At 37.4% G+C, this 25,755-nt stretch overlaps 1 protein-coding gene across 6 annotated transcripts in view; it reads left to right on the forward strand.

The window, feature by feature from the left end:
- SORCS2 (sortilin related VPS10 domain containing receptor 2) overlaps nt 1–25,755 on the forward strand; it is a 536,124-nt gene that overhangs the window by 461,645 nt on the left and 48,724 nt on the right. For all 6 annotated transcript variants that reach the window (XM_077177749.1, XM_077177750.1, XM_054632803.2 and 3 more), the window contains exons 12-14: nt 8,854–8,930; nt 14,946–15,037; nt 16,504–16,611. In XM_077177749.1, coding sequence (XP_077033864.1) covers nt 8,854–8,930; nt 14,946–15,037; nt 16,504–16,611 — 277 coding nt within the window. The remainder of the gene's footprint in view (nt 1–8,853; nt 8,931–14,945; nt 15,038–16,503; nt 16,612–25,755) is intronic.

Here is a 25,755-nt window from a genome sequence, read left to right on the forward strand (position 1 = left end):
TTTTCTCTGGAAGTCATGTGCAGGCCCTTCAGCATCATGAATAACCCAGAAAAACTAATGGAAACAGTGGTCAATCCTTTGTTCTTTAAGCCTGGATACAGATAATTTGTCTTGTAATTTTTATTAATTCCTTTCTGCCTAAAGAGAGAGGAATTGAAAGAGGTTGTGTTGGGAGTGATGCTGCTTGTGGCTTCTCCATTATAACTTACATATGGAGTTATGTCAGTATGAAGTGGAATTTAATAAAGGAAATTCCATTGCAGTGTTGAGCACTCATCAAGAAAAATATTCACATAACTCAGTTTTGCTTTGTATCTTTGTAATCCATCTATTCATTTTATTTAACCTTCTGTTTATTTGTTTCAAAATTGTCTAAATGTTAACGATACTAAGAGCTTTTTAAAATTGTATTATTTTATTCTTATGTTATGGATAATGTTTAGGTGAAATGCACACATGTAGGCTTCTCTTTTCATAAAAGTGCATCTGTTTTTAATGAATAATGGCTTCTACTTTATCTTACACTAGTCTCTGACAAACAGCTTACTAAGTTGAAAGTTTCCTGAGAATGTCAAGGTGAGAATATTTGGTGCTTAAACAGAATGACAGCTGCCAGTACTGGTAATTTTTCAATATAACTGAAGACTTCAAGTTTTTCTGTAATGTAAAGGGAGTTCAAAGTGTTTTACTGGAGACAGATCTATCTGGTGAAATGCTGCTGTGTTTTTATTGGTACAAATGAGACTAAGAGTTTGTGCAATGCCCTTGTAGATAGATTCCTGATATGTGTTCAGGTCAAACCTTATGAATTCAAATGTTTAAAAAAATATCTTCCATTTCAAATATCTTCTTTTTTCACAAAGGCACTCAAAATGTAAATTCTTAATTTGAATCTCATCATATTAAATGCCTTCCAGTAGTAAATTAATCAGTGAGATTTAATTTGTTCATTATTCCTATTTCATTTTTCTTTCTCTTTGCACTGTAATCTGATGTGTTGAACAGATATTTGTTGAGATGTTGGGTTGTTTTCTTTTGTCTGGGGTTTGTAGATGTTTTTTAAGTGCACTGTTCTCTGAGACCACATTAGGGAGGGCAGGTTGTAGAAAAGTAGAAGAGTATTTTGCCCTTCATTCCCTTCTAGAACAGGGTGACATTTGTCACTGTGACATTGTCTTACTCTGCCAGGTAGACAACTTGTCAGCAACTTTCCTCAACGTGATCAGGAGGGAGTGGTTTTGATAAAATCCTGATCTCAGGAGGAACTGAACCAATATGTTAAATTTGACTTGCCTGTGGAGCAACCAGTAATGTAATGGGAATGGTAGAAGGCACCCTTGCTCAGTTCCAAGCCACCTTGCTGATAGCTGCCTATCCCCTGGGAGGAGTGGTGTGGAAGTGGGAAAAGTTTGAGTGCAAGAGAGTGCAGTGTATCCTTTTTCTGGTAGAAGAAAAACTTCTGTAGCTGAAAACAGAGCAAAGGGATCTATTTTGGAGCCTTTAAAATACTAGAGAGCAACTGCATCCCCTTGCCAAAAGATGAGCTGAATCAACTCTGATTTGGACTTGCATTTACATTATTTGGATGCCCAGGTCATCTGGATTCAGTGCATGTGTTCAGTCTTATCTGGCAAACCTGATACCCTTGTAAACTTACACTTCTTATCAGAAATGTTTACACAGAGTGAGCTTGAATTTCCTTTGGCCTGATCCTTGAAACTGATAATCCTATATGTTGATTCACAATCCTGAATCAACATAAGTATTAGGTTCTTAGGAGATCCAGGAATCAGATTATTTGGGCCACATCACACACTACTGGAATTTTACTGTTAGATTTAGGGAGATTACATCTTCTGGAAATGACTGAAGAGGATAGGATCCATGAATGTCAGTTGATCACAGCGTGTCTAGGAATCATCAGTGCCTTGAGCTGTAAAAAGCAAAATTATTCTTGGTGTGAAATAGGTAAATAATTGCCAACAGAGAGAGGGAATTATTAATACTCTGGCAAAATGCTGTACAGTGACATTATTAATACAACTGTGTACAATTCTGATAATCAATTTTCAGCACCAGTGAGCAGGTGCTAAGAAGGTCTCTTTGGCAGTTGATGGAAATAGAGAATATTTACAAGAAAACCCCCATTAGCTGAAAAACTAAAGGACACTGAAGAATATGCTTTTTTTCTTTTCTGGCAGGGTAACCACAGGGTAGAAACAAACAAGTGATGCAAACAAGTGGATAAGAACTGGAAATACGGTTCCTAAGCATAAGAACCCTATCAATCAAAAAGCAAAAAAAGAAAAAAATCTCTTTAAAAAGTGGATTTTGACTTCTTTCTGGGAAGCTTATATAACACAGCTGCTTTTGATAATGGAAAAGCTATTCCGTGATTTAAGTAAAGTTTTGATATGGAAAATGCTGCAAAAATCAGAGATCAGAGACTCCTAAATATTGTTTTAATTTAAAAAAAGGAATAATTAACTGGTGAACTGCATTTAACACCTAGAAAATTGGGAAAATTTAACATCTATAATAAAATGATAAAATTGCATCTTTTTAAACTCATGTTTACAAATAAAAACCCCACTCTGTTAAACTTGCATAAATAGTTCTAAGGAACTCATATTTTTAGCTTCTGTCTATATAAAAATTGTTCAGACAGAATATTAAATTTTATAGCTCCATACGAAAGTGGTATTTTAAATAACTGCTTTGCTCCCTTTAAGAAATGCAGTAGGATTTTGCATTTACATTTGATTTTTGTGCATTTTAATCTTGGCAACGACTTCTATTTCTCACAGCATCAGCTATGAAATGTGTGTCAATTGATGTGCAAATTTTTACTATAAACTTGCTAAGGACTTTTCTATGAAAAATGTTTAGAGAAGTGTAGCTTTTTCAGGTGCTAGTTTACAATAATTGCCTGCTTAGCTTCCAATCCAGATGGCAAATCAAGCAAGCAGTAAATTTTGCACATTCACACAAATTGAGGAAGTGCTGGAGAAGTTCTGTTTACTTTTTCTCATATCAGGGCCAAATATAATTGCATACATTGTGGTGAATTTCCATCATTTTTCACAGAAGTAGCACACTAGGATGCCTCTATCAAAAAAGGGTAAGGGAACAGGGACATGATTGAGCATTTTCCAGCACATTTTGGAGTGAACATCTTGAAATTCCTTTAAATTTTTGTTACATTCCTCAATTCTGATTCCCCACTCCCTCATCTGAGCACATCTTCAGCTTGCCAGGCAAAACTGCGTGTCTGGGAGATTTAAATACAAATTGGTTGTATGTTTGTTCTGTACTGTGACTACAAGATTGCAAACCATGAAATTTTAGCTTATTGTGCATGGCCCAAGGGCATGTTACAGCTGTATTAATTACCAGTAATCCAGGCAAGGCACATCTCTCTTTTTGGAGTAGGTGTCTGCTTGTATGCTTCATTTAAATGATTGGAAAAGATTTTCCATTTTAGAAGGATTATCTAAGCATTGCATATGGGGATTATTTCTTCTTACTGTAAACATGTCCAAAGTCACATATAAAAATATGGGTAAACACAGTGATAACTAGCACTTGAAACATGTAAATTCGTGGTAAATTTTAAATGAAATAATCTTCCATATTTTTTGTGATCCAGTAAGAACCTGCCAAAATGCCCAACTCTCTTGAGATCTGTATTGAGAGCTGTGTTTCTCACAGCTGTACCACCTTTCCAGAGAGCTTTGCTGGCCACCAGACATCACTGGAAAACATTGATTTCTTTTACATCCCTGTGCTACCAGCTGCTAAACTTCTATGTGCAGAGTTAAAGAAAGCTTGGAAAAAGCTATGTTGAACAATAGTTAGTACCTGTGTTTTCTAGTTTTTGGTACTGCCACCCTGCTAGGATGGAACACATGATTTTATGCAGTTACTTAAAATCAGCCTTTACTCAGGACAAGTGAAAAAGCAAAAGAAGATTTCATGTATCCCAAAACACAATTTGAAAAGGTTTCTAAGAATGCAAGTAAAGGAAATGAAAAATCACTGTTCTTAATCAAAAACTGGAAAAGGTACACCAAAATATTTCCTTTTGCTTCCTGAATAGAAGCAGTGTCAGAACATAACAGCAGAGCAAAACTGACTCAAGCAGAGTCCATCTAGCAGAGTGTCCTGGCTGTGTTGGTGGCAAAAGCCTTTGGGAGAGTGTTTAAGGACAATTCAGGCGTGTATCATCCCCCAGGCACCGGAGTAGACACACAAATGTGTGTCTTATTAGTCACAAAAAGAATACAAAATATTGTAAGGAATATTTGAGAAATTTCTGTATTACAAACAAAACTTGCTGAAACTGGATGGCAAATACTCTGTGTCACTCTGTGTCAGAGGAGTTTTCAGGACACTCAGTCATGTTAGAATGGTACCATTTGTAGCTGTGGCTAATAAAGCCTTGGCATGGTTTAAGTCCAGCCAGCACCTAAGCATCACACAGCTCCTTGCTCCCTTCCCCTCCAGGAGAATGGGGGGAAGGGAATTGGGAGGGTAAAAGTGAGGAAATTCATGGATTGAGAGAAGAGCAGTTTAAACAACTGAAAATAATAATAATAATAATAATAATAATAATAATAATAATAATAATAATAATAATAATAATAATAATAATAATAATAATAAATTGAAATTAAAGGAAAAATGAGGGAGAGAAATGAAACCCAAGAAAGGGAAGTGATGTAAATAAAAACAGTTGCTCACCTCCAACCACCTGGTGCCCAGCCTGTCCCTGAGCAATGCCCCTGCACCAACCTCTCCCCAGTTTATTGCTGAACATGCTGACACTTGGCCTGGAATATCCCCAGGTCAGCTGAGCTCATTTATCCTGTCTGTGCCCATTTCCAATTCCTTGGGAACCCTCTGCCTCCTCGCTGCTGGAGTGGGGTGAGGAGCAGAAAAGGCTTTGACTCTGTGTAAGCACTGCAGGACTGAAAACACCTTTGTATTGTCAACAACACCTTCTCAGTACAGGTCCAAAACACAGCCCTGTACCAGGTGCTGTGAAGAAAATTCACTCTACCACAGCCCCAAATAGCACATGCCTGCAGCTGAGTCCCCATTCCAGTTGCAGTTGCTTTTCCAGTATGAACCTGAGTTGCCTTCAGTGTATTAGATTACATTTGCTTGTTCCCCAGATGGATTTTGAGATCTAACACAGACACACTAACATGATAGAAAAGTTTCCTTGCTGTAGTGGCACACCTGAGGAGTTACTGCAGGTATTTACAGCAGTAATAAGAAACACAAATTTTGGTGTGGCCCACCAGGCAATGTAGCACACTGATATTTATGGGATGTGGTACAATCCAAACACTTCAGGACATGGTGGGAATTGTACTTAAACATTGTTGTCATCCAGTCCTGGGCTGGTCATAATTGTGTCTTTCTCACCTTCTCCTGTCACTTGGTCACAGTGTCAGTTGTGCTCACATGTTATTGGGTGCCACACTTACCACAAATATGTTTTATAATTCTCCTCAGATATGTCATGGAAAGGTTCAGAATTTCTTGGTTCTACTTGGAGTGCTGCTGTGGCTTTGCAGTTGTTTGTTTGCGGTGTTATTAATGTCAGGATTTTTTTGCATTTCATTTGATGTGAATTGGAGCTGTTGTGAGGGGGTTTATGGGGTGCCATTACACACACTGTGTTAAGTTAGCTGGTTTATCCAGTAACACAGCACTCTACAAGGTAGCTAGGGCCTAAAATTATGCACTTTATTTTAAATCTCAAAAAGAACAAAATGCTCCAAATCTTTGAAGTTATTTTTTATTAGCATATTGAAAAATAAAGTTAAAACAAGGTAACTTTTTAACTAGAGAAAACTCATAACTCTTGTGTCACACATGTTAAATAGAAAGGTTTGCTAATAAAAGTCGGGCGAGTTCTCTTGGATCTTTGAAGAACTTGGTTTTATTCCAGTTTCTATTTTTTCAGGCTAACAGCTTTCAGAGTGGCTTTTCTGTGGCTTATAAAATTTATGCATCATTATGTGTTCCTGTGGAAGTTTCCTTCTGTCTGTCACAAGTCAGGTTTGGCTGCATGGGTGCTTCCCTGTGCACTTTGCAGGAGCCTGCCTGGCTCCCGTGGTGCTGCAGCTTTCCTTCTTTTGGCCTTGCCTGCTGTTTCTGTCTGAATCCACTGATGCTCTTTTTCAGCAGGCCATGGTCTATGGTACCCACAGAGAAAACTCCAGCTGCACTTAGAAGTTTTATCCTTCCTTACAGAAAAATAAGGAAGTTTTATGTTTTGGGGTTTTTTTCTGCTTGAAGACTTCATTTTACAACGTTTGCAAAATTACATAATATAATTGTTGTTCCAAAAATTCTGGAAGTAGTGAAAGTTACAGCCTTCATTAATGACACAATTAAACATTGTGTCAACAATCAGCAGGTCCTCCTTGCACCACTTCTGGGCTTCCACCCTTGGCCCATCGATGGACTCTTTTCAAAGATCAAATATCACTGAAGTCCTTTTTCCCAAAGCAGGGTCCCAGATTCTATTCCTGTTGGCATCAGTTGTGGTTTAGGCAGAATGAAAAGTCTCTGGAATTATAACTGAGCCCACCAACTCCTTTTGGTCTTTTACCAAGAAAAGACAGTAAAGGTAAAATCAGAACTAGGAGAAGTCATGTCTGTCTTTTAACAGAGCTGCAAGTACAATGTTGCTAATGTCATTACTAAATCAGCTGGATAGAAAAGGCTTTTTAATGAAGCACAAGTAGATGCTGTTTAGTTTACAGAGCAATTTTCCATTAGCAAGGCAATTTACCACTGAATTCTTTAAAGTGCAGATCCCTAGCAATGCTCAAAATAAAGACCTACTCATGCAAGTGGAATTTAGTAAGTGGTGAAAAGAGGTAGAATAAACAACATTTATTCAGGAGCAAAACTAACACTGCATTTATTAAAGTTATCTGTGTAAAGAAGAGTGTAGACTGACAGCAGTATGTTAGATTCTAGCAAGCAGATAAATATTTCTGTTTTCAGCTGTCCTATAGAAAACATTCTGTGATTAACTTCAGTAGCACAAGAATATGTCCATTTGCAGGTGATATAGCAGTGAAAAGTATAACAGAGTAAAGTAAGTATAGCAGAAGAAATGTATTTTGTATATGCAGTTTATCAAATCTTCCCTTCCTTCAGCCCTGAGAAGGTGATTTCTCATTCATATCTCCTTCTAGTGATCAGATTAATCTTAAAGCTGAATTTGGGGAGAAAATATAACTGAATTAATGTCTGCAGCTTTCCTTTTGGAACTATTTCATTTGGTTATATTCATGGGAGGTCTAGGTTAGATATCAGGAAAAGGTTTTTCACCCAGAAGGTGATTGAGCTTTGGAACAGGCTCCCCAGGGAAGGGGTCACAGCACAGCCTGACAGTTCAAGAAGCATTTGGACAATGCTCTCAGGCACATGGTGTGATCCTTGAGGTGTCCTGTGCAGGGCCAGGAGTTGGATTCAATGATCTTGATGGGTCCCTTCCAACTCAACATATTCTATGATTCTATGTGCAACTAAATCTTTACTGAATTATGTGATAAATGAGAGAATGTGGAGTGTGTTGGAAAGATGAAAACCCAAGAAAAGCCCAAGAATGGGAAGTGGCATCTTCTGAACTGTTAGATGCAATTTAAAGGAATTAACTGACTCCTATAAATTCCCTGATTCGATATAAGTATTCCAGTTCTGTCTGGGATGTATTTAGGATTAAATGAGGTAGAGTTATCTTATCAAAGAGTGGAGCACATGCACCCTTGATGGTCTAAATAGAGTGTGTATTTTGGGCAGTGGGTGCTGTCATTCCTCTTGGGAACCATTCAGCACCAGTAAGCACACTCTGTATAAACAGATCTGGTCTAGTGGTTAAAAACCAGCTATTTATATAATACACAAGTGAAATTTCATAGTGCTGTTCTAATCTCAAGTGTTTTCTTTCATCATCTCTTCTGCTTAAGAGGATCTGATAATTTTCATCTTATTTCTACAGTGAAAACATTCAAACCATATATTTAAGTCTAAATCCCCAGGAGGATATCATTTAGAAGGAATATTGTGCCATGCATGATTCTCCTCTAGAACATTAAGCTGCCTGATGGTTTAATAATTTGTTATTTGAAGTACTGCATGTTAAAAGATGGAGATCTCTGTATTTGGGACTGCATCTGCTATCATCTTCCCCAAGTTTAACACTTCTGTTAACTTTGAATTCAGTTAACTGAATTCTCCTCAGTGCTATTTGTCAGTATATTCAGTAACTTTCTGCTTAATATTTTGGTAAATCAAATAATTCTGCTTTCAATTCTTTTGTATTTACTCTTTTTCAAAAGCCCTATACCCTCTTTTTGTGTTGCATATTTCACCAGATTCCAGTCTAGCTACCACTTTATCAAGCTTTAAAGATAAAATATTTCATTTTAACAGTTTGAGTACAATGTGAATAACTTTACAGTATATTAAGGTTAAAGCTTCTGAGTTTATGGGTGTTTCATATTTACATCTTAAATACATGTTGTTTCATAATAAATTTTCAGCGTGCAGCAACAAAACTAAAATGTTGGTATTTTGGTATTAGAATCAAGCCTCATTGCTTCCACCTATGGACAACTTAGCAATGGAAAGGAGAACTTTGAAATTGTACATTTGTGTTTTTAGAGGATTTAGCTGGTTCTACCAGAAATGAAGTAAGCCTGTTCAACTGTGTTTAGTTCTTGCTCTGACCTGGAAACTTCTTACTCAGACTGGCATCAGGGCTAGATCCAATCTCTCTTGCTCATGTGGATGCAACCCTTGTTTTCTCCTCTTTTGTGACAGGTAACCTGGGGTCCCAGCTGGTGGAGTACAAAGAAGAGATGTACATAACATCTGACTGTGGCAACACGTGGCGTCAGGTAGGAGGCATAAATCATCAAAGGAACTGGAAATAATTCTAATGTACCAAATGTCATGAATTATGTAATGCTTAACTAATCTTTAGATACTCACTCTTTTGAAGGAGGTGGTATTATTATCTCCAGTTTGCTTGGAAACTAAGAGATTAAGAAGGTGATTTTCTAAGACTAAAATTGATCAACCTGTCAGGTTCTGCTGAAGTTCAAATATTTTGGTCTCTTTAAAGATCCTGTAAGTATCTTATGCAAAAAACATAGTGTCTGTTTTGGTTTTTAATAATTTAAGTAATCTTCCTATGCTAATGATGAAGTGGACTTCGACTAGATCTTACAGTACAAATATTCTGAGCTAAGAGACAGCTTAGGTACAAGGGAAAAAATTCTTCTGCTTCATAGTCTGAAAGCTGTTACTAAAGCATAAACTTTTTCTTCATTGAAATGGAGACAGTGAAAAGATATTTTCAAAAAATAATAAATATTTTTAAGTCTTTTGGCATGATTTAATAAATTCAGGAACTCACCATGGGCTGCACTGGGGGCTGCAGAGGAACCTCTGCTCTGGCACTTGGAGCACCTCCTGCCCCTCCTTCTGCACTGACCTTGGTGTCTGCAGGGCTGTTACCCTCTCATATCCTCACCTCTTCACTGTTGTAGTTGCTGTTGTGTACTTGTTAAATACATTATCCCAGAGGTGCTGCTGCTGTCACTGATAACTCAGCCTTGAGTTGAGTCAATGGACCAGTGGCATGTCCATCTTGAAGCTGGCTGGTGTTGGCTGTAGGATGTGGGAAAGCTTCTCTAGAAGTGTCTCAAGGAAGCCACCCCAGTGGACTAACCTGCTACCAAACATTGCTGTGCAAACCCAATGCACTCAGCATAGGGGTATTTTCTTTCTCTATATATGTATATAGCAACAATACACAATATCATATAGATTCTACTTATAATAGATATCCAGGATAAAAAAAAGCACCCTCAAAGGACCAAAGTGTTTTCAAAAAATAATTTAATTTCAGTTAAAGTAGTGTCGTAGTGTTCAGCTGAAATAAAATTTTGTTATTTTTTTAGAACCATTAAGTGTGAAAATATTCTCAGTAGTGTTACTGACTGAGCTTGGGGAATTTGAGGTTAAAAGAGAAAAATACAGACAGTTTCTTATATTGCTGTGGTAGGGTTCCATTAGTACTCCACAGAGCACTTTTAAAAGAATTAGGTTATTTTTGTAATGATAATGTCCTTTGATGTTTAAAAGATAAAATTTTATACCAAATTCCATCTTGAAATCTAGCATACAATAAATAGGTGTGTAAATGCAAAAGCCTTCCAGGATTTAAAGTGGGTACTGGGTTGTTTAATACTTTTAGAGGCCTCTCATAATTTCTTGTCAGCATTTGCCAAAGTTTTATAGTTTTTCTGGGGTGAAAAATAAGAAGAAAAGAGGAATGAGATCAAATTAATATTTTCACTGCTTTTTATTTGTAGAGACACACAGGTAAATGATATATATTGCAATGATATATATTGCAACTTGACCCTAAGGTGCCTATTTATGCTGTAAAATCAACCACAAACCAATCCCTCATTGTGACAGTCAATGTGGCAAACAACATTGCTAGCTTTATTTTAATTGAAACTTCCTATGAAGCCCTTGAAAGAGCTTACTAAACTCTAATATTTGTGATCAGAATGAAACTGTAGATTGTTTTATGTATTTCATGGCCTCACTGTGCACAATTAAACAATTCTTTCAGAGGACAGCAGCACATTTCCTTTCTCTGCTGGAGTTTTTACAACAAAAGAGAAGGCTTCAGTCAGGTGATACAGGAATTTAGATAATTCAGTAAATTGCAGGTCTTGTGAGCTGGTGAACTCCTGTGCTTTGGCACAACACTTTGTCTAAGTCTCAGCCTTGGAGACCTTGTGGTTGTCATTAATGAGGGCCTGGCACCTTTCTCACAAGCTCACATGATGTTACTGAGCTGGGTACAGAGCAGGAGAGGAGCAGTCTGTGCTTCTGTATAGGGACAGAGAATGAGGAAAAGCAAACCTAAGAGACTTTGGGGAAAATGTAGTACACGGAATTAATTAAACCTTTATTGACATAATAGCAGTATTGGTTCATAGGACTGTGGATTAGAGCACTGTGGGGAAGGTCAAAGATGCTGTAATTCAATGGTGTGCTCTGAGACAGCACCAAACCTTCCATAGCTTGCATTTGATGTGGTCATGTAAGGGTTCAGGAAGACTTACCTATAAACACAGCCAGAGTGCATAGACAGAAATGAATGATTGAATAAGAGGTTTTGAAATTAAGTAAATTCTGGTGATAAATAGAAATATCTAGGAAAATCAGAAGGTTGGTGAGGAGGACTGTAAACACAGTCAAGTGCAGGTGTCAAAACCCACATATATCATATTATTAATTTTTTTGGCCTACTGTGTTGGACAAGTCAAACATCTGTGTTTAGATAACATAGGCCTGTGATAGATGCACAGTATCAAACATGGCTGAGATCCCTGCCCTGCTGCTTCAAAGCCCAAGCAGAGTGGTAAATTATGTCTGTGCAAACCCCTACAGTACAGTAGGCTGGGTGATCCTCTGGCATGGACTGATCTGCAGTGTCTGCATCCCCACTTGTATGCCTTTGCCCAGCTGCTGCTTCAGGGCTCCCCTGGTTGGCCAGGTAATGAGGATAAATTTATTATTGCATTTCATCTGTGGTTTCGTGGTTGTTCCTGCATCCTGTCTGTGTCAGCTCACACAAGAAGCAAAACCAAGAATTGTTATTCTAAATAACCACGATACCACTTGTGCTAGTTCCAGTTGTTCTTCTACCTTTTTGTTGCATAGCTGAGCTGCTTGTTGTTATATCTTGAAACCATCACTCTTTTGTTTGAAGAAAACTGAAAATTGTGGCTATGTACTGTGCAACATTGCACTGTAATTAACAGTAGTGCTCTAGGAGCTGTTTGGGAAGCAGCTTAAACACCCATGCCGTGAACTGGATTGTAGAAGAAAGGAATCTCACTTTGACATTATCATGAAATATTTGGGCTTGGAATCATAGAATCATTAAAGTGAGAAAAGACACTTAAGATCACTAAGTCCAGCCGTTAACTTAAGTGCCAAGGGGACTGTGAAGATGTAGCCTAAGGTGAACTCATGTTTATTTGAAAGATTTCTCTATTATACCAGGAGAACAATATAATAAAATGTGTTAATGAACATGAAATATTAGGATACTCTGTTGAGTGCTAAGAATTATGTATACATATGAGTGTTTTTATTTTATTATAATACTGATATCTGTTCAGAAGTCTGGTTGCTGTTGTTATGTTAACAGCATCTGTTACAACACTGTACTTGAAATACAGCAAAATATTTATAGAGAAAAGAGTAAGAGAAAGGTCTGGATTTCAAAGAAAATGGCATAAATAAAAGGAAGAAGTCAGCAATAATAAACCTTTCACATTTGATCTGCTACCAGAGTAGCTCTTGCAGCAACAAAATGTTCAGCAAAACTAATGAGGTTGCAGATAAAGCCTTTTGGATGTCTAGGAACTAAATCTAGATCTCTGGAGCTTTAGTCTGCTGGTTTTTTGTTGGAATATTATTTAACTGTGTCAAATCCTTGTGTATCAAAGCAACTTGAAAAACCTTTGGTTAAGTGAGAATACGTGTTTTCCTGCAGGCATCTTAGGAGATAGATGGTAACACTTATAAGCACAACAAAATAGAATGTAATTCCAGCCTTTCAACCCTGAGAACTGTGGCTCATTCTGTGTAGAAAAGCTTCTGTTTCCAGATTTAAATTTAGTAATGGATATCACTTGAAATAAAAAGGTAATCTCAGGAATTTTTGTTTATTCTTGCAACTTCTGTAATACAAAGTAAAATTGTATGGCATCTATTTTTCTAGGAGCACTTAAATATGCTTTCACTGATTTCATGGAGCTGTCCCAATTTCTTCCAACAGATATTCTGGCCTGAAATAGCTGCTGGAGTGTTGGGACAGACATAGGAAAAAAAGCATTTAGAGCAGAGGGAAGAGGATAGAATAGGAGATGATATTGTGACTATAAAGCACAAAAAAATTACAGAAATAGGTTATAAAAATCTTTTTCTGTTGTAGCTGGTTAGTAGTAAGGACCAGAATAAATTTATTGCCTATTTTAGTTAGAGATGTATATCAAAATTTGTGGCCAGAATTTAGTTAGTGGAGAGATGTGTATCAGAATTCGTGGCCTGCTGTGAACTCACATTATCTCATCTTCATAGGTCTGAACTTCATCTCTCACACTGGGACCACCTTTGCCTCAATCCTTTGCAAACTGTTTGTCTTGGGTTTTTTTACCAGCAAGTAGAGATAAATATTTACTTTTGTGATAAACAGCCACGAAACTGTTCATTCTTTTCAATGTATTGAAGATGAAGAATTATTTTCATAAGGCTTTCATACATTTTGTTTATAAAAAGTTTGAAGTGTGTGCAAGAAGAGCACGAAATAACAACTGCATTAATATGCCTGTAACGTGTCCTCTGTGCTTTATAGTGTGCTAAAGCAGGGTTATTAAAATGCTACATGAGGACCTACCATGGTGCTTTTCTGGGAAAGGCTGATTTGCATTAAGTGGTGCAGGTATCAGCTTCCTTTATCTTTGGTGCTGAAGCTATGGGAGACTTGTGTCCCAGCACATCCTGTTGCATTTTGGTTTGAAGGGAAGGTCAAACAAAGTTTAGAGGAGGATCAAAACTCTGCTTGCTTATCTGACTCCAGCTGATCTCATCCTTTTGAAGTGCATCTAAAATTAATGTCTGTCCTTTACTGAATTCTCTTCTAAAATATGCAGCTGGAGGAATGAATAGGTTGGACTATCAGTGCCTCATATCAGGGGTTTGCCTATAAACTGGCAACACTGAAAAACTGACCAGACCCTTGAAGTCCTAGGATTCCCATAAAATATGTTCTTACTAGATGAGAGGAAGACTGAGTTCTCAACCCAAATTAAATGCTTCCTATTTTTGAAGTAATTGTGAGTGTGCTGCAAGATATTTTCACCCCAGCTCCAGCTCAGTGTTTCTGAGAAATCCTCTAAATGTAGCACTTCATTTTCCAAAAGAAGAAAATAATTTAGTATTGTCAGTATTTTTTCATTTACAAGGCAAAGTAAAGCTAACCTGTATCATTTTCACCTTTGCTTTGTCAAAGCATACGGGAGACTGCATGTTTGTCTATAAAGGCTAAGTGTGTATAATTCTCATGTATCACTTGGTTTTGTGTTTAATGAACTACAGAGGTTAATTACAAAAGTAAATCCTGTCTTAAAACAGATTTTAGATGTAAAACAGGAAAGGTATCTACCTGTGCTTTTATTTTAGTACTGCTAGTCACCTCTAGAAAAGGAATTAAAATAATTTATGAAGTTTTTAATCCTTTATACCATTAAATCAATATTACATGTATCTTGGTTCCAAACTCACAGTGGTCTCCATGGGGCATCACATAATATTTGAACTTAAACTCACTGACATTGGAAATGCAGAAAACATCTTGCACCAATTATTTCACGTTGTGTAGGTTCTGGGGAATATGTGAGAAAGTCACAGACAGCAGTACTTTTCCTTTTTTTCTTAGAATTAGACTGCAAAGCATTTTATTCTGCAGGATACACAGAATATGGCAAACACCAAAGTAAGGTGATGGGTCACTTGGTGATATATAACAGGAAGGAATGCAGAATGCACGCTATGAGAAATATAAGCTTGGGCTAAAATCACTTTAGGCAGTTTAATCTGACTGTGATTTGAACCTGAACATTTTCTGATTCACCTACTTAATTTTCTTTTCTTTTACAGCTGGGAGAAATATAAGACTTAACGCGACTTTTATGTTCTTTTCAGTTTGAAGTGTGGACATTATAAAACATAAGTCTCTTAATTCTTGTTTGCGTGTTCATTTTATTTCAGCTGTTTTGTACATTTGCTTAGCTGGCCTTTCTTTGTCTGACTTGTAGGTCTTTGAAGAAGAGCACCACATCTTGTACTTGGACCATGGTGGAGTTATTGTGGCTATCAAAGACACCTCTATTCCTCTGAAAATACTCAAGTAATTCTACAGTCTATTAGAGTAGAGCTGTTGTGTACTCAAGACCTCAGGCAAATTTCAGAGTTTAAGATAAGCATTTCATTGTGATCATGTATGAAGCACAGGTGGAATCAGCTTAATTTAACATTCATTGAGTCAACAAAAATGCTGTTGGATGTTTACTTTAAGATGACTTCATGATGCTGAAGATACCATGGCATCATGCATTAATCATAATAAAATTTCTTGCATCTGTGTAGGCAATTTTTGCTTAAAAGACTCTTCTGGAACTCTACAGTAGCCATGTTCAGCATAATTGTTTATCTGCTGCTGGCTGGCACCAGCAGTGCGTGTCAGTGATGCTCAGCCTGTGCTGCATACATGGCTTAGGTGTGAAATCAGGAGAGTTCATCGATACTGTAAAGTCTCTGTCCCCTCCAAGGGCCATAGGGAAATTGGAGAATAGCCCTGGGTTTCTCTGGCAAGAGCAATTTATTGTAGAGCTTGAGAGCCAACAGGTGAAGGACTTATTTGCGCTTATGTGCTGTGTAGTTTAGTGTGCCAGAATCACAGCTCATCTGAGATATTCAGGCACAAAGTAACTGCAGTGTGCATAGATCTTCTCATAGGTGACAGTGCAGCAAATGGCCTTCTCAGCCTGTTTGGCAGCAAAGGTTTGTGCAAAGCAGTTTGGTATAGAATATCAAGTTTTAGACTGCATAGATAGTGCAGCAAAACATGGTAACCTTGTGTAATGGCACACAGAACCATAATCTTCAGCATAAAAATACATCTTTAAAAAAGACATTAAAAGACATAAAACCACATCTTTATCACTTGTGAATTGGCTCATTTTTGCAGAACTGTGTTTTATACATGAATAGGAACTAGGCTCTGTACCTGGTTATCTGGACTGAAAGCCATCATTAACCCACTGACCAAAAGACCTGAAGGAAATGTACAGAAAAAAAGAGACTTTGACTTATAAGTTTTGGGGTGCACATTTGAAATATGCTTTGCTGATTCATCAGTATCTTTTACAAATCTTTAAGTGGATGGTAGCAGCCATGAAGGGCCACCTTCATACTGGTGCCTGCAGTTAGTGCACCTCACATGTTTTAGCAGTTGGCCTCTCATGTTTCACTGGCCTCTGCTTAACAGGCCTTTAGCTCATAGAAAGATTGAAATGTGAATTAATTAGCTTTTGAATCTTCAAGGTAGCAAGATAATTTGTTGACAGAGCTCAGTTTTTAATTGACCTGAGGAAATTTATTTTTGTGGAAAACTTATTACACCCTCTCATAAAAATGTGAATCCCTGGATCTTCTCCAATCCCTGGAGAAGATCACATTAATATCATGCACTGTCTAGGCACACTCTATTTTGTGATTGAAAATCCTAAGCTTTAGTATTGAGGGGATTTTTAAAGTGCATTCTGCTTTGTTTACCAATAGTTGTAAATGAAAGCTTTTTCTGCTTTTTTCCAGGTTCAGCATAGATGAAGGCCAGACCTGGAGCACACATAATTTTACCAGCACTTCTGTCTTTGTAGATGGACTACTTAGTGAACCTGGAGATGAGACACTGGTCATGACGTAAGGTTTTGGTTTCACCTCTGTTTTCAGGGCTCTCTCTGTGTATGCATTTGCATAGATTTTCAGCTGTGCATGTTTGAGATGGTCCTTGAGTCAGTGGCTTTTGCTTCTCACAGTCAAATAGACACTTACAGTGATGTCTGAACCTCCCTGGTATGTAACCTGTCTTTGAAATCATCTGACTGCAGTATTTCAGATTTTAAAGATTATGTTGAAATTACATCTTGCAAAGTTACCACTGGGGAGAGTGGAATAATAGGTCTGCTTTACAAATCTGAAAGATGCAGGGGAAAAAATAACTATTTCCTCTTGGCTTTTTTATGTTTTCTACAGATTTTTAGTCAGATCAAAAATGTAAAACATCTATGTCTTCACTGTGTAAATAACTGTAGTATTGTCTTAGTAAATAGCACTGCAGTACTTGATGTAACCAAGCACTGTGCTATCAAATATTTGTTTTCATTCTGTGCAGTGACAGAGGCAGATGCTGTGAATAGAGTTAAAAATAACCAAATTCTGCAACTCAGAATTGTTTATCCTGTTTATCTGTCTTTTACCAAAGGATCTGGGACATCTGGATCTGAGCTGCACATTTTGCTCCATCTCTAGGATAAATGCTAGTGTTTTAGAACTGTCTGAGAGTAAAACACACCTGTCCAGTAGGGGAGAAAGGCACATGCTGCCTGCAGCCAGAGAGGGGAGTGCACTGAGGGCAATGCACGCAGGTTGTTCTGTGTGCTCCTGTTGCAACAGTTTGTGTGATTCTTTATATGCAGCTCAGCGTGCTCATGACAAGCTTTGTCTCCCAGGACTTACAAATGTACCAGTAGCATTTTCCCCAGGGAAAAATGAATTAATAGCCCAGTGTATAAAGGACCCTCAGCAAAGCAGAAATCCTACCCAATGTACTTCCAAGGGTTGTGCCAAGTCCATAGCACTGTGCAGACGTGGGGTTTGGGCTGTTGGTTTTTTCTCTCTTTCTTCACTGCCCCATTTATCCTCCATTATGCATCTATAACCTGAGAAGAACAGTATTATCCCATCATCTCTCTCTTCTCTCAAATACAGGTTTATTTATGATATAATATATGCCACATGGAGACACTTATGCCTCTGAATGAGGGATTTCCATTGATTTCAGTAAAAGTAGTGGGATCAAAAGCTTATCCCAAACTGTGCTTACTGGCAGATAAAGTGATGTGTGGTGACTGCATGCTCTGGGCTTGGGGTTCTTTCCTTATTAAGTATCATTAAAAACAGTGATTCTGTGAAGATGTGCTTAAATATCTGGCTGAATGGGCTAAAGAGCTCTTGTAAAACATGATGCCTGTCTAAAATCATCTATCTAAAGTACATGGAGCTGCAGCTAGATTTGGTTCATGAGCCCAATCTGACAACAAAAGCATCATGTGACTTATTTCTAGAGGCACAGCAAGAGTCTGACTCTAGTGTGTCATGCCAGGCTTGTCGGATCTTACTTTTTAGCTAGTTTTACTGGGCATGGAGGGCATCAAACATTTAATAGCACAGACTGGCCCTGAAGATACATGCAAATTTCCTACCTGATTCTAAAGAAAAAGAGAGGAATAAACCTGCAGTATGTGTTTCATTGTTGCCATTGTATAAACTTCCTCATCTCTCCCACTGCTTTTGACTGTGTCACCTTCAGGGTGATGTTGTCAGCCCAGTGGTGCTCTGTCTGACTTTATGTCAAGACCTTTTGTCGTTCTGTCTGGCTTAGTCCATTTTTCCTGAAAACCTATTCTTGTACTAAATTATTGTGCTTGACTTAATCTACAGTGATTTGTTGCTTTTGAGAAATGCACATTCCCTGGAAAAAAACCCGGAAATCAACTAGTCTATCTTTTCATTTTGTTTGAAAGAATTTTCTTCCTAGTAGAATATGGTAAGATGACCTTGTAAGTGGTAATGGAAATAAATTAATTGAGGAATCCCCAAATCCATTGCCAAGGACCTAGTTTGATATATTTTCCTAGTACAGGAATTTGATTCTCTTCCTTTGGTATGGAATGTGCTTGAATAAAGACTTTGAATAAAGAGTCAAAATCTGCATAAATTAGTAGAGATAGCACAATTCTGAAGTGGGAAGGTAATAACTGAAAAAATGTGCAGTGTGCAGCAAAATTAAGGAATAGACAGTATTTCATCTAAAGCTTCTAGAATAAACTCCCAAAAGAGTCAAAGAAATTTTAGAAGTCCTGAAATTGATGTTAAGATAAAATCCTAGACCCACTGAAGTCAATCTATGTGTAAGAGACTTCTCATTCTCCAGCATGGTGTCTGGGATATTTACTGGACTTGTAAGTGGCTTGAATTTGAATTTCAGTTCTGTCCTAATTTATCCAGAATCATAAAATCCCAGAATGGTTTGGGCTGGAAGGGAACTTTGAGACTATTTAGTTCCACTCCTCCTCTCATGGGCAGGGCACCTACTAGAATAACTTGCTCGAAGCCCCATCCTGCCTGGCCTTGAACATTTCCAGGGATGGAGTATCCACAGCTTCTCTGGACATGGTCCAATGCCTCCACATCCTTCTTGTGTTCTTCTCTGGGGGGACCCCAGGTCTGGGTGCAGCACTATGGGTGGGGTCTCAAGAGAGTGGACAGGGTGGCAGAATCCTCTCTCTTGCCTTGTGGTCTGCAGTGCTTTGGATGCATTCCAGGATAAAATTGGCTTTCTGGGCTGTGAGCACACGCTGATGGCTCATGTTGAACTTCTTGTTAACCAACACCCCCCACTTCTTCTCATCAGGGCTGTTTTTAATTCATTCTTCCACCAGCCTGTATTTGTGCTTGGTATTGACCCAAACCTGGTGCAGGGCCTTGTTGAACTTTACAAGGTTCACACAGGCCCACCTCTCAAGCCTTCAAGGTCCCTCTGGATGTCCCTTCACTCCAGAGTGTTGACTGCACCACACAGTTTGGTGTCAGTGGCAGATTTTCTACAGGAGGACTTGATCCCACTGTCCATGTTCCAGCAAAGGTGTTAAACAGCACTAGTCCCAATACTGACCCCTAAGGAATGTCACTCATGATTGGTTTTCATTCCAATGTGAAGTGGTTTAGTAAGCTTTACTGAAGAAAAAGGAAAATGTGAACCTGGTTGCCTCAAGTCTTCATTTCAGAAAGTTTTGTGTTTTCTCCAAAACAGAGAGGAAAGCCAAATGTTGACTTGTCAAAAGTTTTCATAAAACTCATTTGTCATCTGTCAGTCAACATTAATCTAAATCATTCATCGAAATCCCCTGCAGTATTCTAGGTATGTACATACAAATGCTAAGGAAAATATATTTTATTCCATTGTGCTCTGCAAAAAACCTAGTTGTGATTTTTAGGAGTTTTAGTGGTAAAATATTCAAAACTTTAGGAAACTCATTCTGTTTTCAATCTGTCTAGATTTCCATTTCTAAAGAGACCTAGTTACGAAAGATAAGCAATTAAGTATTCATACATTTTAGGAAACTTGATCTGTGTAAAAATCAAATTCTAAATGAGGAGCTCAAATTTAGTATTTATTGCTAAATGAATAAGTAAGCTTTGCTAAGAAATTTTCTCAACTAGTGTATTTTCATCAAAATAGTGCATGGACTAGTAGGTTTTATTTTGTTCTAAATTTGTAACAATCAAAGTTACTGCAACTCTGTTGAACAATACTGAACAATATTTTATAGTTGGGAAAAATTACTTGCTAATAATGGATTGAGTAATGGCCTAACTCAGTGCAAAAGGAAGAATTTTTGAGTGTCTGAAATATTGATGTCCCTCTCCAGAGGAAATAGTTAATGTAATGAAAGTTTCAAACCTCTTTGAAATGCTTCTAAATCACATCTCAGCTTCTGAGAGTGTTTCCCAAACCAGGTTATTTAGATTGCAGTGTAAACCCAGTAGGCACAATAACATATGGTACCACAGACCATAGCCCCTTTTAAAAGGCCAAAGAGAGGTTACATAAAAGAACTGCTTTTCTTTATGTCAGGTAGAATAAAAATCTTCCTTGTGGGTAATTGTATTTTTCCAGAGGGCTATTTTTTTTGTATTGTCTCATAGAATAACAACTTTGGATGCTGCTGGGAACTTTATGGCATCTCTGAACTCCTGCATACATATTTTGCTGTCTTGAATGCCCATTGTGTTCCTTCGGGTTCCTGGGTGATCATGGAAACAGGAAGATATTTTAATTTTAACTTACTCTAAACCAGATGAATATTAATAAGTGTTAGATATTCGGTAGAGCTGTCTGGATTTTTGTAACTGTTGATTCTGCTAGGAATGTCAACCTCACCTTTAACAACATCAATAGCAGTCAGCATTGCATGCACTTTTTGGAGCTTTTTGTCACACATGGCAGGGCATTCCTTTTCCTGTCCTCTGAGTACCTTCCTAGGTGAAGATACTTCTCTGTGTTTTGAATTCTTCTCTACTGACTTCCTCATACTGCAACACTTATAAAAGGTAGATAAAAGGTAGATAAAGCCTCATTATGGTGGAGAATAGCTGGTTTCTGAAGGCAAATTCTGGGTTTTCTTTTCAGCTAGTTAATGTCTTGAATGAGAATCATTGTTCAGTTATGAAATGGTTGTCCTGCTCTCTGCATGAGAAGGAACATATCTGAGATTAAACAGAGGAAACGTGGTGAAAAAAGCATTGGAAAAGCAAACTGCTTCTTCTATTCCAATGCAATCTAGATATCAGCTAATGCAGATGTACAGATCTCTGTTTAGCAGCAAGCCTAATGCTTTTGCTGTCATCTCTGTGGACAAAGATGTTAGCAGAGCAAGTCAAAGCCTTGCAGTGTCACCACCAGCTTGTGACCTTGGAGTCAAGACATTGTACTGCCCCAGTCTCACTCTGCTCAAAAGAAGTTTAGTGGGTAAAGTTTGTTCTTTAAATTTCTTTCCTTACAGTTTCATATTGTAGTCAGAAGCACAGGAACAGGATGCTTTCAGTGTCACTTTAAAGCCCATATTTAATACATTTTTAGGACAGATCTGTTAATATATTTGAGTAAGAGGAACTGAAAAGTTAGGAATCCATGTTCTGTTAGAATCCATTTATTGCCTTATCACTGTTTACAGGAGGAGAGGACAGAAAATGGTGATGTGACTTTTTCATTCAGAATAGGCTTTGTGTAATTTTAAGCCCTTTTCACGGAGAGAGTGCCTGAAGCTTTGATCCTCTAACTATGCTTCCCTTTTGGTTTCTATTTCAAATAAATAACCATTACAAACTTAGACAACAACTAAATTTTCTTAACACTTTATTTGCTTTTGGTTGGGGCCTTGAACTATATTTTGCTCTCAAAATGAAGAAATCACAATTTAGATGACTGTAGTCTAGTAACTCTAGCTCTGCTAGGTGAAGTCTGAATTAAGAATTTCTAATTGTGATGAGACCTCCTTTTTAAATATATGAGTAGGAAAGAGAGTATTAGCTAAAGAATTTTAAAATTTTACAAGTATCCCAGATTAATTTGATCTTTAAGTAAGATGAAAACAGAGAGTTGAATTATGTAAAAGCTGTCCTCTACAGTGTCATATGTTTCTCTTTAAACAATTTTGTTCACTGTCCACTTTGTATTTACTTCTGCATAAGACATTAGGCTAGGCACTAAATCTGCAATGTTTTCCAAACAGCATACGTGTTAAAAGGTTGTTCTTGGATAGGAATTTATCAAATAGATGGGAAAAAATGTTGGATGTAATTCACAAATATCATGGAGACACTGAAATCCTGGATGAAGTGGAAACACCCTCATTCTGCTTCTCCCCAGCACTTCTCAGAACCTAAGCATTCATTTCCGTTCTTTTTCCCCAAAAGAGCTAAAACCAAGATGTTTTGGCATTAAAGAATGAATGGCAATTATTAGCTTATGGGAACAGGAAACAATGAAAAAACATATTTTGGTTCAATTTCAAGTAAATTGTTTCCTCCCTTCATTTTTCACTTTGGCAGCCAAAAAAAAAACACCCAACCAAAACCCAGAAAAACCAGCCCAACCCAGAAACCCTACTCTTCTCTTTAGTGTATTAAGTATATGCATGTGTTTGTAGTTTAAGGCATTTAAATTATAAATGTCTCAGCATATTTGAACATGATCTCCTGTATACACAAGCACTTTTTATGTGCAGTTGCTTTATGTAGGCAGGTGTCTACTTTTGCACATGGAAGCATTCATCATTTCTCTAGTTGCAATTTAGGAAGGCCACTGAAATGTGACCTCTGTTATGTTCTTTTGGAGAATTAGAAAAATATGCTGAATTATAATCTTGATGTGTAACAGACTGCAGCTTGAATCTCACATTACTTTCACCCATTTTACCAGAAGGAACCCTCTGACTTATCTGGGTTTTTGTTGATTTTACAACAATGTAATGGAAGCAAAGACAACTGTTGGAAGGAAAGCTCATCTAGTAAAGATTCACTTGTCATTTTCTCCTTTGAAAATAGTAGGCTTTAAATGTCACTGTAGGACATATTCATGGTTATCTCTGCCAACCCAAATCCCCTTGGAAAATCTTTCAATAATAATATTATTCCTGTGAGTTAACAAGAGCACTGCCTGTTGGCAGTGACTACACTAAAGTACATCCTTCCCTGCCACCATCTCATCAAATTGCTCCTCAGCTAGGTAATTTCTACACAGATTTTGGCATGTCTCAGTGTATGTTCAAAGACATTTTAATAATATGAACCACAACAGGCAGAACAAAAAGAAGATTGTCACATTTATTTGCTTTTTCAAGGATATTTTCATCATTCATAGTAAAGGTCTACGTGAAGCAAAGGACTCAGCTCTTTGAAGTCACCATAAATTGACAAGACTTCTAACTAATCCTTTTATGTGGAAGATAACTGAGAAAGATGCTGGTTTTTTAATGTAAATGGTCTTTGATATCTAGTGAACTGTAAGGTAGATTGAATATTTAATCTGAAATTGCAATAGTCTTATAAAAATTAGCAGAGAGGTCTGAGAGTTAAAAAATATACAAAACATGAGAGTTAAAAAATGTACAAAACAATAAGTTCACTGACCATTCTATTTCCTTCTCATATGATTTACTGCTGGAAAGGAGACCTTCAATTCGGAACAAGGTATAAATATAATTTTTTTGATGAAGCCCTGTGACTGCTTCCATTTAAAAGGAGACAGAAAGAATTGTTAAAAGAATTAACTAGCATCTCTCATAGTGTGGTTTCCTTTCCCACCTTGATCATATACTCACTGTTAGCTAGTGAGGTTTGGATCTGTAAAGAATTTTGGGTACATGCTTGGACAGTTTGCTTAGGTGCTCTCCAAAGGAATTTCGACATATTATCCAAGAGAGAGCCCTTGAGATGCCCATCTCACCTGTATGTGGGCCCTCAACTGACCCTGATTCAAATCCTAGGTTTTACTGTCAGTAGCTCCATACTTTTGAAGTCTCTTTCAAAAAAACTAGAGGCCACCCCCAAGTGGCATATGAATTTAGCAGAGTATGCCAACAGGGCAGCTCATCACTGTGCAGACACTCTGCTGCAGTGTCCTGTTCTGAACATCACAGCTGATGGAAACTCTTGCAGAGGAGAGCAAAAGCCAGTGCAGCACTTGGAGATTAAAGCAGTGAGTCTAGAATGAAAGAGGCTTCTGATTTCAAACAAAGGGACTGTGCATCACACAATTGTCATCACTAGTCCTCAGTACAACTGCAAAACTTGCACAGTTTTAGTTGCTACATTAAACATCTGAATAAATTCCCCACGTGACCTTTGTGACCTTGGTGGGAAAATCCTGCAGGATCACTCCCACCACTCTGAGGTCTTTGAGTGTTCTCAGGTATTCATGAGTAAAGCAAAACACAGGGACAGGAGATGACACAGCTACTGCTGCTCACCTGAGCAAGGAGTCTCTATGGAATAGGTCTTGTCTATTGAACAGAATTTACTGGAAAAGATTATCATTGCATATAATTTCTGTTAAATTAACTCTGCCTGATTATGAGCTTTATCAGGAACAGAAATAACCAGCAATCCTCCAACAAATAGTTTAAATGAGTTAGCTTAAAAACTGCATTAAACTGTCTTATCTATCAAATGATGCAATCAAATTAAAAAATTATGTGCTCATAAATGAACTAGGAACAAATGTACAAAGTTGTTATGGCAACTGAAACACTGAAGTTAAAATTATGGATCCTAAATCTTGCAAATAAAAGTAAATTAATTTCCAAGGTAATTGGAATTTCTTCCAAAAATTATTTATCACAGCATCATCTTTTATGGTTTCAACAGAATTGATTTGATGGCTTTCTAATGAAATATAGTTAATCAAGAGGAAGGTTTTAGTAGCTTATGAATTGCTATCATCTTGATATATAACTTCTAGTCATCAGTTACACTTGCTGCACCATTTCAGTTTTTTTTCATTCATATGATTTTATTCATCATATATATTATATATTTTGCACCTGAGCAATTATATTGTGATTGCTGTTATGTATTGCTTTATTGTAGCTCATATTTTTGTCTAATCCATTGAATCCTACTTAATACTTCCTTAGTTACCTTGAAAAATACTTCTTTTTTATTCTAGTTATCTTTAGCAGCACATTTAAGTGTGCTCATGTGAGGTGTCTGCAACACATGCTACTGCAGCAACAGCATTAATAATCATTAAGACTCTTTTTTCAAACAGTTTGCTAAAGTGGATGTGTGTAAAATGCTTCATTCCTTGGAAAATTTACCCTAGGAATTACAAAGCTGTGTGTCTGGATTTTTAATGGAGTTTGTGACTGTACTGGGACACTTTCTTAAATCTTTGGGATTTTATTTAAGCCAGAGAATGTTTGGTGTCGTTACTGTGCTCTGTGAGAACGTCATCTTCAGTTTGTAGAATCAGAGCAGCCATAATGGAAATGAGTTTTTGGGGTTTTTTTGTTGGGTTCCTTTTTTTTTTTTTTCCCCAAGAGCCTGGACCAACGTGCAGAAATGTTATTTCAGTCTTCTGCTAAAAATCCACGGAAGAGAATGTTACAGTTCACCCCCTGAAACAGTGACTTTGCTGTTTGCACACATGGTTTGTACATAGCTGCCATATTATCCCAGTAGGTTTTGCATAATTTCCAGAATAATTTCTATAGTTTTTCT

Source organism: Agelaius phoeniceus, chromosome 4 (genome assembly GCF_051311805.1).
Source record: "Agelaius phoeniceus isolate bAgePho1 chromosome 4, bAgePho1.hap1, whole genome shotgun sequence".
In the NCBI taxonomy this organism is placed as follows: Eukaryota; Metazoa; Chordata; class Aves; order Passeriformes; family Icteridae; genus Agelaius; species Agelaius phoeniceus.